At 43.8% G+C, this 17,529-nt stretch overlaps 1 protein-coding gene across 1 annotated transcript in view; it reads left to right on the top strand.

The window, feature by feature from the left end:
* The window catches only part of PRR5L (proline rich 5 like), a 48,088-nt gene that overhangs the window by 10,000 nt on the left and 20,559 nt on the right, over nucleotides 1-17,529 (top strand). The window contains exons 3-5 of the mRNA XM_086748898.1: nucleotides 2,364-2,621; nucleotides 3,994-4,074; nucleotides 7,563-7,611. Coding sequence (XP_086605024.1) covers nucleotides 2,452-2,621; nucleotides 3,994-4,074; nucleotides 7,563-7,611 — 300 coding nt within the window. The 5' untranslated portion in view covers nucleotides 2,364-2,451. The remainder of the gene's footprint in view (nucleotides 1-2,363; nucleotides 2,622-3,993; nucleotides 4,075-7,562; nucleotides 7,612-17,529) is intronic.

The following is a 17,529-nucleotide window of genomic DNA, read 5'->3' as shown; positions in this document are numbered from 1 at the left end:
TGCTGCTGTGGAATCAGTCTGGTAAATCCATAGCCCAGACTCAGGAGAGACCTTCCTGATCGCGGTGTTTCACTGCTGAAGAATTTCCTACACAGACTCTAAATACATGTATATTACGGCCCAGAGGGTGTTCTCCCAGTTTACATTTCTGAATTTAAGCTTTCCCCTTGCAACTTAACCTAACTCAAATTAATAGAAATGCAGCTTTATAAAATGATTTCGTTGCTGGGGAGCAAGATGCTTGTATGCACGCAGAGCACCTGAAATAGTGATAGGAGGAGGCTTGTGGGCTAGCACAGGCATCTTAACCACTGCTTTCTAGCCCTGTTAAATGCTTACAACTGACCTGAAGTAACACTTGCATTGCATTTTATAGCTCTGAAAAATATGTGCTGTTTTCCCCATGTAAAAATTGTTAAGCTAGAAATTTTACTGTGCTGCTGAGAAGTGAGCTGTCACTCATTCAGCTCCTCACGTTGTCAGCTTTGGAACTTGGGAATGACAAACATTGGCACCAGCACTTGTTTTGCAGCAGAAACATCCGTTGTACTTACGCTTTGCCTCCTGGACACCTTTTGGTACGTTGTGAGAAAAGCTTGCCCTTGAGTCTCCAAGGTGCTGTAGCTTTTTTCCTCTGATGATTTCTGATGTGGTTACAATTGCCAATAGAGAAATTGCTGGAAGACTGAAAATGTGTGGGCAATGTCAAATGAACTGTTATTTCGAACTGCACACAGAAGACCTTGCTGATTTGGTTGTCTTATTTTACATTTATTCTTAATTTCTAAAAGTAATGACCTTTTTTTTTTTTCTTCAATTGGAACAGAGCAGCCACAGAATCAATGGGTTGCTGCCCTTTCAACCAACAACAGTCAAGGCTAAGCTCATGTAATGAAAGACTCTCTGGGCTTCGTCATCTCTAAAGACAACCAGAAGTTGTCTAAAGACAGAAAAGAGTTGCACTTATAGCCACGTTCCAGTCCCACAACTATCTGTGCAAACTGTATTTAGCTTGTGTGGGAAAAAAAACAACTGTATTTATTTCTTGAATAGCACCAAGAATGATAGCACCACACGTTTCAGTGCCAAAAAATAAGGTGTTTTCTCTGTGTTTTCTCCTTTAACTTCCTTGATGGCAGGGAACGTGGTGTCTGTGGCACAGCAAGGGCTTGTGAGGGCTTCACGGTGGTTGATCAGAATCTGATGAGGCCGTGCGGAGGCAGGGTAGCAGAGTGAGCTCAGCGTGAAATGGGGCTGGCCTGGTGGGAAGAAAGCGCTTCTCTTACACGTATCAGTTAATTACGCTTTGGGGAGCGGAAAGAGTTTCCTGAAGCTGAGCACTAGTCAATTTAGAAGCACAGTGCTGATAGACAACATTTCTTTGGCTGATCATCACTCTTTTCGCCTCATGCTGAAGAGATAGTGGAGGAGAGAAGATTTTGCTTTACATCTTTCATGTGCAGTTCAGTTATACAGCTTCTTGTTTGTTTGTTTTACCTCCTCTCTCCTTTATCCCACATCTCCATTCTCCAAACTGTCAACCACATCTACTGCTTGTATTCATCTGAAGTGGAAGATTTTGAAGTAGAGAAGCTTTGCCAAGGTTTTTTTTTGTGGTTTTTATCCAAGTTAAATTCTTCTATTTCTGTGGTTTACTTGGGGCTACATATTCATCTATATGGAGATGATGATCAGAGTGGAAAATATGGGCGTTTTGTATTTGGCCTAGCAATTACTTCTCATTCTGTTGAAAACAAAACAAACATAACAGTTCTGCTTTCTCTCAAACTATCTGGTTGTCAGACGTCTTTTGCAGAAGCTCCGTATTGTATCATTTTTGTAATGAACTGATAATAAGCAGGTTTATTCCCTTGCACAACACTTTTTTTTTTTAAAAAAAAAGCATTGTGTTTGTTCATATTTTCTTGCATTGTTCATCTTTTGTTCCTCTCTGAAATAGTTCTCTTTTCTCTTTCTCCAATTTCTACTATTTAATACAGGCTGAATGACTAACTGTATTTAAAGGTATTTGTAAAGTGCCTGTGGCAGAAGAGTTTAGGCACCTTTGTTCTTGTCTCTGCTAATTGAAATGGAAAGGGCAGTCACGCTTGTATTTCTGACTGGCTATGTTGGGCAAGATGGGAAAGGGGGCTGCTGTTGAAGAACTCCAGAAGATTTGTCCAAATTTGCTGTTAATGGGATAGGATATTTTCACCCGTCCCTTCTCTGTCTTGCTCTTTTCCTTTCTCTTCACTTTGCAGGACTGCTTCAGTTCCTTAATCGTCTTGCAGTGTGTGTTCATGTCACAACCTGGTGCTGTGGGGAATTGCTAGTCCAAGGCTGACTCTTTGCTTTTGCTGCAGGCTGAGTCCTTGGGTTGGAAGACTCGTTGACATCACTGAGGTTGACATTTGGACTTTCTGATGGCCCTGTTCCACTCCGCCTGACCCTATGACTAAAGGGTTTGCCGTAGCTCCATCCTTTGCTCTCCAGTTCCACAAGATGGGTTCGTTCAGAAGACCCCGACCTCGCTTCATGAGCTCCCCAGTCCTCAGTGACCTGCCACGGTTCCAGGCAGCCCGGCAGGCTCTGCAGCTTAGCTCCAACTCCGCCTGGAACAGGTGAGTGGGACCCACACGGGCTGAGCTCTTGCCCTGCAGCAGCCCTGTGACAGGGGCCGTGGGTGTCTGATCTTCGTGCTTCAGACCATGTATGGCTAAGCTCATCTGTATTTTTAGCATGGCCAAGCTTTGCCAGCATTGCAAGCCTCCGTGGTGGTGAAAAAATTAGACCTAGTAGTGTTCAGCCTTGTGTTTGGCCAACATTGTTCAGAGGTATGGTCTTGAAGTAAACCGGAATTGCTCTCTGTTAACAGTTGCGTCTTTTAAGTACCATTTAGGAAAAAACATTCCTAGTACTGTAATAAAGGCCAGTTTCTTAATGCAAAACAGGCATTTATTTGCATATTACGAAGCTTTTACCACAGTCAAGTTCCTCTGACAACTGCTAAGCTTGTGGCTTCTACCAGCATTTCCTATTGACAGCCAAATCCTGCCTGCAGTGCGTGTCATGCAGCAATGGCAATGGGAAAAACAATACGTAGGGTGAAGGATGAGATGTCCTAATCTCGTCTAATGGTCTGCTCCTGCCAGAAGTGGGTGTTCCCACCTTCCTTCTGCCACCTTGCACCAGCTCTGTCCTCCGCAGACCCCTCTCTCCTGCTGACCTAGCTCGGCTTACTAATGTTGCACAAAAGTCGCCCAGCAAAAGCATCGCAGTTTTGTGCAGAGGATAGTGAGCTGAGATCTGTGAAGCGTGCAAATGCCATAACTGGCCCACAGAAGGGAATGCCCGGTAAGAGAATGACACCTGTTAGCTGTTAGACCTGCTGAACCATCTTGTATGCTGTCACTTTATCACTTCCTCTGTGCTGGTGAGAGAACTAGGAGTTAGAAGATCCTCCAGCAGCATCTTACAGGCATTAACAGGGCTTAAAGTTGGGCCTGACTGAGGTGAGGCTGGCTGCAGAACATCTTCCAGCACAGCCAGGATCCTGCTAGGCGCTGCAGATTGGGTGGTTCCTGCTAGCATCACTGGCCAGTGCAGTGTGCTGTGTTAGGCAGATATTGCCAAAAATCTATGTCTTATAGCAACTAGCCTGTAGCCCACAGAGAGATCCGCTAAACAGTTGTGTTAAAGATATATCTGGTGTGAACGTGTTCTTTGTGAACAGTGCCCTTGTAGCAACTTTCCCTCACTTACTCTAGGCACAACTTGAGGTTGGTTCTGCTCTGTATCCCATGAGAGATGTAGGTAAGTAAGAGTGATGAGTTCCAGGGGAGAAAAAGTGGAAGTATTTAAGTGCAATTAACCTCTCCACCCCATTATAACCACCCAGCTTTTGGCGGCTAGCTCACGTTGCGCTCTGTGTTAAATCATACTGGTGGCAGTTATTTATGGATGTTGTGCTGTCTCTATTTTTTTTTTTGGCAGTGTTCAAACGGCAGTGATAAACGTGTTCAAAGGGGGAGGCTTGCAGAACAATGAACTTTACACCCTCAATGAAAATATCAGGTAGGTTGCCGAAATGCATGAAAAGGGGGTTTTGTTGCTGCTTGTTTAGTGTTTGCTTGGTTTTGTTCCCCTACAGAACCGCAGTTAGAGGATATTGGTGGGAGAAGCGGGGATTGCAGCAAACTTAAGCACAGCTTTGGGGTGTCAGGATAACTTGCTTCTTTTTTGCTGTTGGATGGAGTGAATGGCATGGGGTCCTCAGATAATGTTTCTCTGACATGAGTGGATGTGTAGCTTTGACAAGGACAGAATGTGTATTGACTTGGTTTATAAGGATTTTGTCCCCTCCTATGGAGTTTGCCTCTTCTGGCTTTTTTACACATTTTTATCAGGGCATTCAGTAACATGTCTTTTCTGTACTCAAGCTTCTCAGATCTGTGGAGTGTTTAAAATGAAGGCAAACCACAGTATTTCGTTTAAAAGCTTAATATTAACTTGATAATTGCAGAGCAAGACCTGAAAATACAAACGGAAAGCCTAACAAACATTTTCTACCACTGATGCTAGTAATGATTAAAAGTATAATTTTTTTTTAGGCAAGTTTTGTGATCATCTGTGGTTTCATTCTGATTATTTGGAAAGTTTTGTTAGTAATAGATAGGACTGTAGAGTAGATAAAGAACAATTTATTCTTGTCTTGATTCCAAATGCTGCTAAGAGGAGTATTGTCAGAACTTATAGCTGTACTTCCTCCTCCCTCTCTCTTTCCCACTACATCCGTATTCATTCATTGTGAATGCTGGAATGCTGTCATATAGGTCTTCACTTCTCCTTTTATGTACACCCCCACCCCCATATGTATTGCATTTTTCCTAAGTGCTGAGATTCAAACGGCAATTTGAGCTAAGCACGTACTAAGCAGCAGTCTAAACTACCCCTTTCCCTACTTTCAAAATAAATGCAGCTTGCAGGGCGCAAGACTCTGTCCTACTTGATCTGGTCCCAAAGGTGAAAGTTTAATATAATTCCATTTGCCAGCTGAGTGAGGGCAGTGTTTCATGCTTTAACGATATTTTAGCGTGCTGAGGTCAGAAGTCCTCAAGTAAGGTTTTAGTACTTGGAGTTTAGTTTCAGTACTTGGAGTACTTAGGTTTAAGTCTTAATTCTCCATGGGATAAGTATTTCTGTATGAGAAAAGAAAACCAAATGTCCTAAGACTCTGGAATTACCCTAACCCACAGCCTGCTGGGGACTGGCTTTGGGTTTTGTGACTCGTCTGCCAGGCAGTTGGCCGCCGTGGTGCCTGCTTTCCCTCCCCAGTACAAGGAGATGCTCCTTCCCACCCTTGCTGGGAGGCAGTATGCCGGGCAGAATAGTTGTGTTGCCTGAGCTTGGCCTCCGTGGCTGGACCATGCTCTCTTCATGTTGGTTACTGAGATGGATTTAGATTGTCGAGAGGCTAGCGAAGAATGGGAAATTCTTTGTGAACTGTGTATGCTTTGTAAGCAGTGCTGATGGTGGGAGGGGAAATGCCCTCTTCCACAGACAGGCACTCCCAGGCAGCACTTGGAAGCACTTACCTTGAAATACATGATTAATGTTCCTGCAGATACCCTGAGCACTGGTTACATCTCCAAATGTCATTCTCTAAATAGGCCACTTTAACATTCAAGTAGCTCATTAACGTCCATCTAAGGAGCAGAGGACACACATCTGCCTGTATGTTTGCAGCCTCCTACCTGCGGCTCTTGGTGTGGCTCCCAGCTCAGCCTTAGCTGTGTTTGTGCAAAGGGAATCTCTCTCCTGACACTGGGCAAAAAGCCAGACCTGTCAGAGGGCCAGCTCTCCTGTGTCGTTATGCTGAGCTGGTGCTTTTCCCTTGTTTCTAGGTCTCCGTCCAGCTCCTTGGTGGAAGTCAGCAAATGCTTTAGGAAGCTCACAGATTCTGTGCAGCACTTAGGTATTCAACAGTGGGAAACAGGAGAGTTCTAAAGTAGGACAGTAGTGACAGAACCAGGAGATGAGCAGGTGATAACATTTTGCTCTGGATTGCTGCCACCAAGTTTTTATTTTGCTGTGATTTGATATCATCTCACTGGGATAATTTTTTTTTTTTTTTTAATGTTCTGAAAGTCAGTTGTCACAGCAAGAGGAAATGTAAGAAATGCCATCAGGAGATGAGATTTCAGGAAGCAGGAGTGACCTGGCCATGATTAGGAGAAGACCCCTCACTTGGATTCTCTCTAGGGTGCGAGCCTCTGGTTGCTGGTCTTCCTATGCAAGGCAAAGTCCTTCGGTGGGCTTGTCAGTCAGCTGATGGAAAGCCCCCTGGATTCTGCCAAAGCCGGTGAAAGAGCTTTTGGCAAATGGGTCCCCAAAGACTTGTCTGGTTTATCCATCTCATAGAAACAGAAATGGGCTTTGAGATGGGCAAGGTGAATGTAACTGCTCTGAGGAAGAAAGAATAAAGGCACGTTGGCAAGCGAATCGTGTGAAAGTGTTACGAAAGGGCTAGGGAGGAAGGCTGCTGTCAAAACCAACTTTCAGCAAAGATTAAGAAATGTAGTGGTGTAGTTTGTTAGTAAGAGCCCAGCCTGAGAACTGGATGGTCCCCAATTCCAATGCCATTTTTGCGCACTCTTGATTGTATTTCATATTGGTGAAAAGCAAAATTCTTAGAACAGCAAAAGAATGCAATGTTTTGCAGTGAAGTGTTGGACGCCTTTTAAATTTGAGGCTGAATTTCTTGCTACAGAATTTATGCTCACAGTCACTGAAAGCTGAAAGTGGAAATGCTCTGAACTTTGTGAGCTGGTTTGTTTTTTTTTAATGCTTTTTCAGATGTAAAACAATCCTGAATTTTATATTGGAGTTTTGAAATATAAATATATATTAGAATTTAAAACTTTTATCACAGCCTGGTTTAAAATCCATCAGTTTTTATCAGAAATACTTGTTTACAGTGGCTTCTACCTGAATCTATTTAAAAAACCTCTTGTTAAATTTCTAGAATTTCTTTCTTGGAAAATATGCTACCTTTTTTTTTTTTTTTTTAAATGCAGTAGTGATGGGTAAGCCCCAGCCTTTGCTTGTGTGTTTATTTCATTGCTCATCTCCTTATCTCCCGCCTTCTACTTCCAAGAGAAAAGGAAATGCAGCATTAAGGAGATATGCTATTTTCAGTGAAATGAAAGGTGTCTTTGTGTAAACAAAAAGCAGAAAAAAACTTTACATTTTACCCCCCCACACACCCCCCGTATTCAGTGGGGTAAATGTTTTTTGGTTTTTTTTTCTGCTTGTTCTAGGTGTATGGCTTGTAAATAGAAGACTTCAGGTTTGGGGAAATTGTTTCATTTCTTCAAAATTTGAGAATAGCCTTTGTGAGCATTTGTAGAGTGTAAATGTAAAATAAATCTAACCATGGCCAAAATGACACATTGACATATACTCATGTATGTTTGGGATGACTGGAGTTAAAGTGTGGATGTACCTGTAAGAAATGACCAGCAATGGCTGTTACTTCATGGCTGCATTCCTTCTGTCTACAGACGGCTGCTGAAGAGTGAACTTGGATCGTTCATCACAGATTACTTTCAGGTATTACATGATTTGTGTGCTTTCTTTTTAGGTTTGCTCTCTTTAGTTTTTTAGCCTATAAAAAGATTAGCCCCCCTTTTTAAGTTCATGCAGCCTACAAGTTTCATTTTTGTTTTGCTATGGAAGATGATGGCGGTACTGGAGTTTTTAAATGTGGGCCATATAGCTTTGGGAGTAATAATATTTACGGGTGTATGCACTAAATAATCTTCCTTGGTGCTTAAGAAAGGCTGCTAGTAGCCTGCCAAGGTCAAGAAGGTATTAACTTGAACATTTTAAAGAAGATGAGATACCTTTTCATTTTTTTTTTCACCCTGTTTTTCAAGTGTAGAGAATTCAGGAGTAGATTTTCTGCAACAGGGGCCAGCAAAAGTGAAGAGAGCAGATAACGGCTGTCTGTTTTGGGGGTGGAGGGGGGCGTGCAGAGAAGGAAGTCCCTATCAGCAGGAAATCAACCTGGGTACTATTTGCCTTTTAGTCCCACAGATATAAATGCAACCTGCGAAAAAGTGAAAGATGGAGGATGAGGGAAGACCTGATCAATGCCGAATGTGAATAAGTGTTATTGCCTTTTACTGATACTGTCCAGATAGAGAGAGGTTCAAATATAACCACATGAAAGTGTGTTGGATGATTTTGAGAGAGCACTGATGGCTTTCGGTGTTGTAAGTTGTTCAGTGTAGTGTTGACTAAAAAAAAAGGAGGTGGTTGCTGAAAACAAGAGTTTTCTTCCCTTTGAGTAAGAGAGAGAGAAAAAAAAAATTTCAGTACTTTCTGAAGTGGCTGCCGCTACTGTGCACTGTGCTAACAGCTTAGAAAGGGGAAAAAGACAACCAGTGTAGTTTCCTATCACTATTAGATTACATGACTTAAAAAAATCCCCCACGCTGTGCTATCAAGTGAGAAGCAAGCTCCTGCCCCAGAGGCAGTTATGTTTCACTTCTTTAGACTCTATCTGCACAAGTCGTTTACTGGAAAGAGGCGGCTGCTAGTGCTGAATGGCGGGACATTGCCTAAACCGTGAGTGGGGCCTGGTGGCAGCCGAGCAGAAAGGCTGTGAGCTTGTGGTGCAAAGTGCCTGGCTTTAGTGGAAATCTGCTACAGCTCCTGCTAATATAAAAACAGGCAAATGAAAGTTTGCAACTAAGTAGATGTGGTGAATTGAAATTTCATAGAACCATAGAATGGTGTGGGTTGGAAGGGACCTTTAAAGGTCATCTAGTCCAATGGCCCTGCAAGGAGCAGGGACATCTCCAACCAGATCAGGTTGCTCAGAGCCTCATCGAACCTGGCCTTGAATGTTTCCAGGGATGGGGCATCTACCACCTCATCTACCACAGGGGCAACCTGTTCCAGTGTTCCACCACCCTCATTGTAAAAAATGTCTTTCTTATATCTAGTCTGAATCTACCTCCTTCTAGTTTGAAACCAACAGGCCCGGCTCAGAGGTTCTCCCCATCTTTCTTAAAAGCCCTTTTTAGGTACTGGAAGGCCTTTTCTTCTCCAGGCTGAACAGCCCCAACTCTCTCAGCCTGTCCTCATAGGAGAGGTGCTCCAGCCCTCTGATCATCTTCATGGCCTCCTTTGGACTCACTGCAACAGGTCCATGTAAGGACTGGTCCAACAGATCCATTTGAAAGGTCTTGATCAGTTATTCAGGTACTACAGTATTAGGCATGGTGTGCAAGGCTGGAATAAGCAAAAAATGTCCAGAGGCAACTTCATGCACTCATAAGCCTGAACGGAGGAGCACGGAGCTGAGCATGATCCTGAGGAATGAGAGGTGCTGACTGCTATCTTATTTCTAAAATTCAGAGTGTGCTGAAAGAGGCCTGGGTGGGTTCCAGCGTTGAGTAAGACACAGCTGCGTCGTGTCGCTGTGCAAGAGGAGCCGACGACTGCTGGGGACCAGATGGCTCCCAATGCTGGGGTTTGGATGTGTTGTTCTCTTCCTCCAGACTAAACCTCAAGCCTGTCTCAATCATGCTGGGGCTAGTGGCATTAGCTGAGACTCCTTAGATCTCTTCGTAGCAGAGTTGATGACGGCTGAGGTGGCTTAGACTGCAGCTTGCTCGCTGCTGGAAGCTGGGTATCTGTGTTGCATCCCTCTTGGCAAGCCAAGGGCATCTGATCTTGTCCTGGGAGAAGGATCTGATCACCAGCACTGTTTTCTGCAAAAGCAGGAGCAGAAACTGTGCTCTTTCACCCGAATGGCAGGGCTGTACTACTTCACCCACGGGCACAATCGCAATGTGGGTACTCAGCACTGTGCTGCTGCCAAGAGAGCAGTGGCCTTTGCCTCAGAGAGCCTGCAGTGCAAGGGTATGGCCGTGCTCACTTCTGAGTTTGTTTTTCTGTCAGTCTGTCTGTGTATTTGCAAATACCTCAGCGTATATGTACTAGTTCATCTGCAGCTGCTGTTCTCCCACTGAAACTGCTGGGACTCAAATTTAATTTCTGAGATTTTTTTTTTTTTTTTTGCTCCATGTTAAAAGAAGTAACTTGGCATCTGTCAGACTTAGCCTGAAGTAAAACTCTTGGTGCTGGCAAGCCATGAGACAAACTGAGATAAAGGCTATTGTAGGAAATGAGCTTTTTTCCCTGCTGTGGGCTAAGATGCAGACTTGTTTCTGATTCTAGACTGACAGTGCATGGCAGTAATAAAAGTTACCACTCCCTCCTAAATGTCTTTACCCAAAAATCATCAGGCTGTGAAGTGGGGAAAGACTGTTCATGTGCCAGGGAGGGGCTGACAACATTATTTCATTTGTCTGTGGGTTCAGTTTCACTGCTGATGCCAGCTGATTTATGGCAATACTGCCACCAAAATGAGCAGAGTTGAATCAGGCTGCTGATTTGGCTGAAAAATAACCTCGAAAGAAAAAAGAAAATTTTCAACTACTTCCTTTGAGTTGTTGTGCTCATTACAAGGCATGTGATGGGAGCAGGTCACCAGGATGGGGAGTGGAGTGGAAGTGCATCTTTTGGCAGCGACTTCCTCCTCCATCTGTCGAAGCCCACTGAAAAGCTATCCTGAAAACCAAGCTTAGTGTTCTCTTAGGTTGAAATGGACCCTGAAGGATCTGCTCTCGTGTAACCAGGCAGTTTTAAATAACCTAGCAGCAATTAGAGCAATTAACTTGATCATATAATGTTTAGATGTGATAAATTGACTTAAATGTTTTCCATTTCTTATGCCACAGCAGTTGTAACAGAAGCCACTAAGGTAATTTTTAAAATCCCATTTTCCATTGTTTTAAGAGATCTGGCTCCTACATTATGTATATTTTATACACACACAATTTTTCTAACCACTGAATATTTAAGACTAAAATGGATCAGAACTTTTACAGTGAGACAGATCTACCTTTGTGATAAACTTGACTTGATTATTCACAAGTCCTTTTCGCCAACACTCATGCAAATTACCAGTTTTTAGCTCCTGAAGTTGCTAAAGGAATATTTAGGAAATGAGTGGGTTTTAGGCAGTCTTTCTCTGCTGCCAAACCATCATCATATCAGAGTTACTGAGTCTGTTTTGTATTTGAAAGAGAAATGTAATTCCTGTAAGGGCTTTGGTGGGAACTCAGATGTTTCATTCTGAAGGAGATTTTTGTTTATAAATCTGCTGCTTTAGCAACCCTATTATATATACAAGCCATCTCCTTGGATTGGAGTCTGAGTGTAATTGCCAGAAGGTTGGGACTCATAATATTTGCTGCAGACCTGCCTTAAAGCAATGCTTCATGCTCCAGGTTTTCCAGTACTGACTTTGCCCTTGAGCTGATCCCATAGGGTCCCGCTGCTGAAAAGGGGCACTCTGTACCCATCCCTCTGCTCAGTAACCCAGCAGGGCACCATCTGCTCTCACTGCTGGGTCAGTTCTCTGGGGGTCAGCTGAACCACAGCAGGGAGAAATCCCATGGCCATGGAAGGTAAGAGGCTGGGATTTGGAGGAACGGGGTGTATCGGTGATTGGGACTTCTCTGGGGCAGCTGTAAGATTTTTCAGATAAGCTCCCTTCGTTTTCATGCTTCTGACCCTCGTGATTGTGGAGAAAATTTTCGAAATATAAAACTAGTGAGTGTTGATTAATCGATGCATTATCTTCCTGATTCTGCAAACAGCCTGAAACAAAACCTTTGGAAAGGATGAACCATTTCTTTTCACTCTCTGGAGGCTTGCTAATCTTGAAACTCATGGTGGAAAATGGAGATGCTAACCGCTTTAGCATAACTGCCCGGTTTATGCATATTAACTCCAGACTGTCTCCTCCGGAGGCGGAGAGACCCAGTCCCTTCCCAGGCACTGTAACCTCTCCCAGCACCCACGGGCTGCAAGTGCAGAAAGTCCGATGCCCGGAGTTGATGCCCCTCCAGGCTGACATCCACTGCCTGCGCTGGCAGAGCTGGTAGGTGAGGGATGGCGAGTGGACTGCATTTCCTCATTTAATCCAATGAGACTTTTGATATCATAAAACCAGAAATGAAGCTGTTACATAATTTCCAGCCTGCTGCAATGGAGAGCTGCGGGAGGCGACGAGTCCTGACTCAGAATTAGGCCTGGCTTTCTGTTTGTATGCAAAGCCATAGAAACCACAGTGCGCAAGCACCCGTCTTGCTGGGGTGTCGAGCAAAGTCAGAATAGCAAGGTAATAATGGATAGCTGTGAAAGTAAGCAGCAGCAGCAACGAGGGAAGCCCGGATCTAGACCAAAATTGGTTTTTGTCCCCTCCCTTTGGAGCAGCCAGAACATTCCTGTGGTCCTAGCCCCTCTCACTGTAGGTTATCCAGCTGTGCAAGGTCGGGGGAGAAACAGCGCTCCTCCCTCTACTGTGGCACCACAAAGCTTTTGCGTAAGTCTCTGCTGCCTGTCTTTCTGGGACTCCAGCCTATCCAGCAGCTTTCATGACGCTTGCTTTCCTCTGAAAGGCTGCTTTGTTAAAGTCATGCTAACAGCTGAAAATGCCATGTGTCCTTCTTTGCTTGGTCAAAGAGAAAAACCTGGTGTGTGTGACATTTCCTTCCTTGGTGACAGGTTTCTACTTCTACCTGTTTAACCGCAAGGCAAGGAAATAGTTGTGTGAGTTGTTGGAGCGATGGTTATCGCTGGATAAAGGCAACGCGAGCTCTTCTCTGGCCAAGTGCTGTCTCACGCCTGCTGCCAGGGGCTGCAGCAGCTCAGCCACTGCACAAGGAGGGACAAGTCACACTTGTGTGATTTGCAGAGCTCAGCCATATGTCTGCAGTACTCTTTTGGGTCAAGCTGGTCTTTATTGTTGTATTTCTCTCCTCGCTGGCTGGGAACCCCCGTTCATGCAAGTCTGCTAATTATTTCTGCTTCGTCTGGCACTTTCTAGGACTGAGCTTTCATGGAGCAGCGCCAGAGACTCCCTAGCAACTGCCCAGCTTCGTTATCACAGATGGGGTCACCCGGCCGCTCAGCCCCGTTACTGCCAGCTGAGCAGACGACCTAGGCCTGGGTGGCAGTGGCAGCAGCAGGGACACCTGCTTTCAGGCCCTGCACACATCGGCTCTGTAGACATGCGTGTTTCACTTGAAATGGTGCCTGATTGCTACCGCCCAAAGTGTAGCGTGGGATGACGTGCCATGCACTGGCTAAACAGGGCTCCCGCCTGGAGCAGTGACTCGCTGGCGCAGAGCCGGGGGGCCCGGCCGCGGGATTTTCCCATAGCTGCTGCCTCGCTGGCGCGTTGTGGTCTAGATTGTAGCAGCGCTGCCTACTCGGTGTGCTGGGTCTGCTCTCCTTTTTACTCTTCCTGCCTCACTTTCTCTCTTTAAGTGGGCTTTCTTTTTTATCTGTTTTGAACAAAGCTGTCTCTAGAAGAGTCATTTTAGGATGTTATTTTGTATTTATTTTGCAATTAGTTCTCTATGTAGGATCAAAGTTATCTCTCTGCTTCTGTCACTATTTCCCCTCTTTCTAGAGAAAAAAAAAAAAAAGATGAGGGGGATGGTCCAGGTATGAGAAGCTGCAACTCGCACAGATCTGAATTTTGTACAACACTACCAAGAATTAGATAGGTGTTTGTGTGCAACTGGCAATAACTTTGTAGAAGATACTTGTCAAGTAAGTTTGGCTGATGCTTTTTAAATCAAATTAACATCAGATCATCCAAGAAGCTGTCACTGTATGCTTGTAGAGCCTGTAAAAGTGTGGTTTAACTCTAGAACACAAAGCCTCAGTTGGCTAGAAGAGAAGGCTGCATTTAAGAAATGCTGTAGAAGAAAAACTGATTTTTTTTTTCACCCAGCAAAATGTGGTCAATTATTTTAAGTTTATTCTGGATCATTTTACTCCTGTTCCAACTTATGTTTCTGTTTGATGAACTAGTTATTAATTTGTTAATTTTAATGTGGCTTTTTAAAGGCATACTGGCCATGTTCAGCTTGGAGACATAAAAGGAAAACAAAATTTGTCCATAAATAAGTGGGTCTTCGTGTAAACTTTTGTTTCCCCTCAAGAGTAGTGGCTTATTTGGAAGCAGTTATATTTTTTTGATTAGCAGGAAAATTCCTTTGTGCCTTGCTACACCTCAGAGACATGGCTTTCTGACGAGATGTGAAATAGCCAGTGATGTCTTGAGCCTCCTCGATGTTTTCCATGAAACTGCTGCCAAAACCATGCAGCTGCTTTTCGCCATCCTTCTGCTTCCAAGAGCAGCAGAGCAAGCCATGCTAGTGGCAGGGTTATCTCCCCAAAACCCTTCCTGTTGGTTCTGCATGGAGGCTGTCACCATTACCAGGCTGCTGGCAGAGCGCTCCCAAAAGGCAACACCTAATTTGCCTCTGGCAAAGTTGGATAGGTACCGTTTTGCCTGGAGCATAGTGAGAGCCCACACAGGAAGGGCCTCCACAGCCCTTGTCGAGGATGAGCATCTTGACAAGGTGGAGGGAGGGAGAAGGTGCCCATCACTGAGAGAGGAGCCCCAGCTGTGGTGTGTGGGACAGCTTTCCCCTGCAGTCATTCTACTGGGGGAACTGCAATTGTTCCTCTGGGTATGGATGGAGAAACTCGCCTCTATTTCTCTAACGGGAGGGGAAGGGGAAAATGTCTGTGCCAGGAAAAAGAAGGAATTACCTGGAAAGTGTCTGTGTTTTACAGCATAGCATGTGACTGCCTTCAGATTTTTTTTTTATTTCAAATGAATTCAGTGTAGCTTACTTTGCAAGAGTAGCAAGCATACGCACGTTACGGGAGGGTCTTTGCAGAGGGAAAAAAAAAAAAAAGGTGATTTTTCTGAGTCTTCCAAAACTCAGAACGTTTAAAAAACATACTTAAAGTCTCTCTCGTAGCTGCCCTTCTTGATCGTATACCTGAAACAGCTATTGTGATTTTCTGCACCAAGAAAAGTAGGGGAGATTCACCTGCAAGATTTTACAAGCTCACTTCTATCTGCTGCAAAACATCTCTCTCCAAATTTTTTTGACTGCATGCACATATCGGGAGTTAACTCGGGGCTTTGTTTCTCTGCGGTGCATGCTTCACCATAAAGAGAGTGAGGGCAGATGTGCAGCAGCTGCAATGGGGATGTAGCAGCCTGTGGTGTCTCAGCAGCAGGGTGAGGACTTCACCCTGGGGATGCAGGGGAAGCTGGTTTGGGGAGAGAAGGGAATAGCTGCTTCCCCGAGCACCCAGTTCAGCTATAATTGCAGAGACGGAAGGTGGCAGCTGAACTTTTCCAAATAAATACACCCTTCAAGCTCACTTGGTGTGAGACTTTATTTGGTCTTGCTTGTGAAGAAAAGGTTTCTTTTTCCTCTTAGCTCTGTGCCTCTGTGTTGCCTCTGGCAACCAGGGATAAAGCAGTAAAATGAGACTTGTAATCTAGACAAGGTCTGATACAGACCTCGGCTGTGGCTGCATTTATTAAATTGTATTGATTTGTCAGCAAAGCCTATAGGGTTTTAAATTAAAATGTATCTATCTCGCTTGATCTGAGGGAGTAATGTTCGGATTGAATCCATTCCTAAGCCCGTGACTTTAGCAGAAAAGAGAGCTAAGTAAAATTTCCAGGTATCTTTAAGATAGGGAGAAGGGAAATGAAGTGTGGTTGTTGGTTTTGTTCTGTTTTGTTTTTCCAAAAGTCTGTCTTCCACAGGAAAAGGGAAAATTTGAGAGGATAATTGAAACATCTGCAGTGACTATATGGAGCTAAGCTGGTTTTTTTTTTAGAAACCTTAAGAATGAGATGATGTAATCTATCTAGCACATGGGATTACTGATAATACATTCATAAAGGCCTTATAAATTCTTTACTACAGGATTATGATTAATATATCTATTTTTAATAGATAGAACTATATTGTCCATGAAGGTGTAGAAATGTGTATTTTGTTTGCTGACATAGCTGTAAAATGCAAAAAAAAATCTCTGAAAGTAGAAAGCATCAATGATACTAACTTACAAGCAAAGTAGCTGGAAAATTGTATCCACAGTGCTCAGGAAGTGGATGTAAATTGAAACCTAATATTCTAGTGCAGATAGAGAAGGAATTCGTATTTCTTTAGAGAAACACAAGAAAATAAGTGTGACACCCTCATATATATATATGTATATACTTTTTTAATTATATAGATGTTTAAAGTGACACAGTATAAAAAACCAGCTGTAAATTTTCCCTGCAATATATGAGCAGTAATTGCCTTGAGCTATGTGTTGAAAAATAAAGAATTGAAGTACTTTATTAATAAACTGAAAGCATTTGGAAGCATTAAAGTGCAATCAGTCCAAACTTTATCTTATTGTTCAGGCAGAAAAATATTTACAGTGTAAGTGGGTTTCACTTTTTTTCCCCTCAAAATTTTTTTCATTCCAAATTTCTTCTTTCTTCCTTTTTCACATTGTTTGTTTCTTTTTTCTGTGAAAGTATTTTTTTCTAATGTCCAGAGCCTGACACATGTAGTCATTTATTTCTGCTGAACAAATCTAAAATTTGAATGGAGATCCCAACAACTTAATATTTCCCTCCAAAGCCTGTATTTCTGCTAAAGAATCTCTGCAAAATACTCACCTTCCAGTCGTTGATAATATCTTGTGGAAACGTTGTGATTTTATTTCATGGTGTGAACGTATTTATCCAACTTGCTAATTGCTGTTGTCATTGCCCAGGTGAAGAGTGTCTCCCAGGCATGTTCTCTTTGCAGCTTACCCATCCTTTGGCAGCCCTGTTCCTCCTAGGCTCTGCTGGGAACTCTGGTTTTCTCTTTCTCTCAGCACTAACACTCACCCTAACTGAGGAGCAAGCCCTAGACAAAGCCCCTCAGCCATTACAAATTTCTCACAGACCAGTTATCTGTGCTCCCTGCAGCTTCCTTTGGCAGCCCTTTGTCATGCTGGTGACGATGAATGAATCATAAAATAGGCTCTGCAGGAAAAAAATTAAATTGTTTTACTGGAGGGAATTCCAGAGTCAAAAAAACTGCAGAAAGTGGACTTTCTTTCAGATTAAATGTGTGGCTTTTTGGCTGAAACTGGGTAAGCTGTTGTAAGCAGGGTGAGATACCGCAGGCCGTGGAGGTGGCATGAGCTGCCAGGCCCTTGGCAGTGCCTGTCCTGGTGGAGGCCCCTCCACTCCTGATAACCCGGGTGGGCACCGGCATCATGGGAGGAGTCAGCAAAGACCAAAGCGTACCCTCCTAAACTGACAGCCGTGCTCTACGGGAGGCCTAGAAGCAGCTGCTTTGCTGTCTGCAGCGTTACCAGAGCTCTGCTTTTTACCTGCTGGCATCCATGGCTTTCCAACTGCAGTTCACGAGGGTCACTTGTACACTGCTGGTGACCGGGTTCAGAAGGTCACATACAAAAGTGCTTTGGGCTCCTGTCTCCACGTGGTCATCTGTGTGCTGAATAGCAATTTAGCATCGTCCTGTGACAAATAGGACTATTCAAGTCAGC

Source organism: Chlamydotis macqueenii, chromosome 5, assembly GCF_036417535.1.
Source record: "Chlamydotis macqueenii isolate bChlMac1 chromosome 5, bChlMac1.mat, whole genome shotgun sequence".
Lineage (NCBI taxonomy): Eukaryota > Metazoa > Chordata > Aves > Otidiformes > Otididae > Chlamydotis > Chlamydotis macqueenii.
This window is presented reverse-complemented; position numbering and strand designations above follow the sequence as displayed.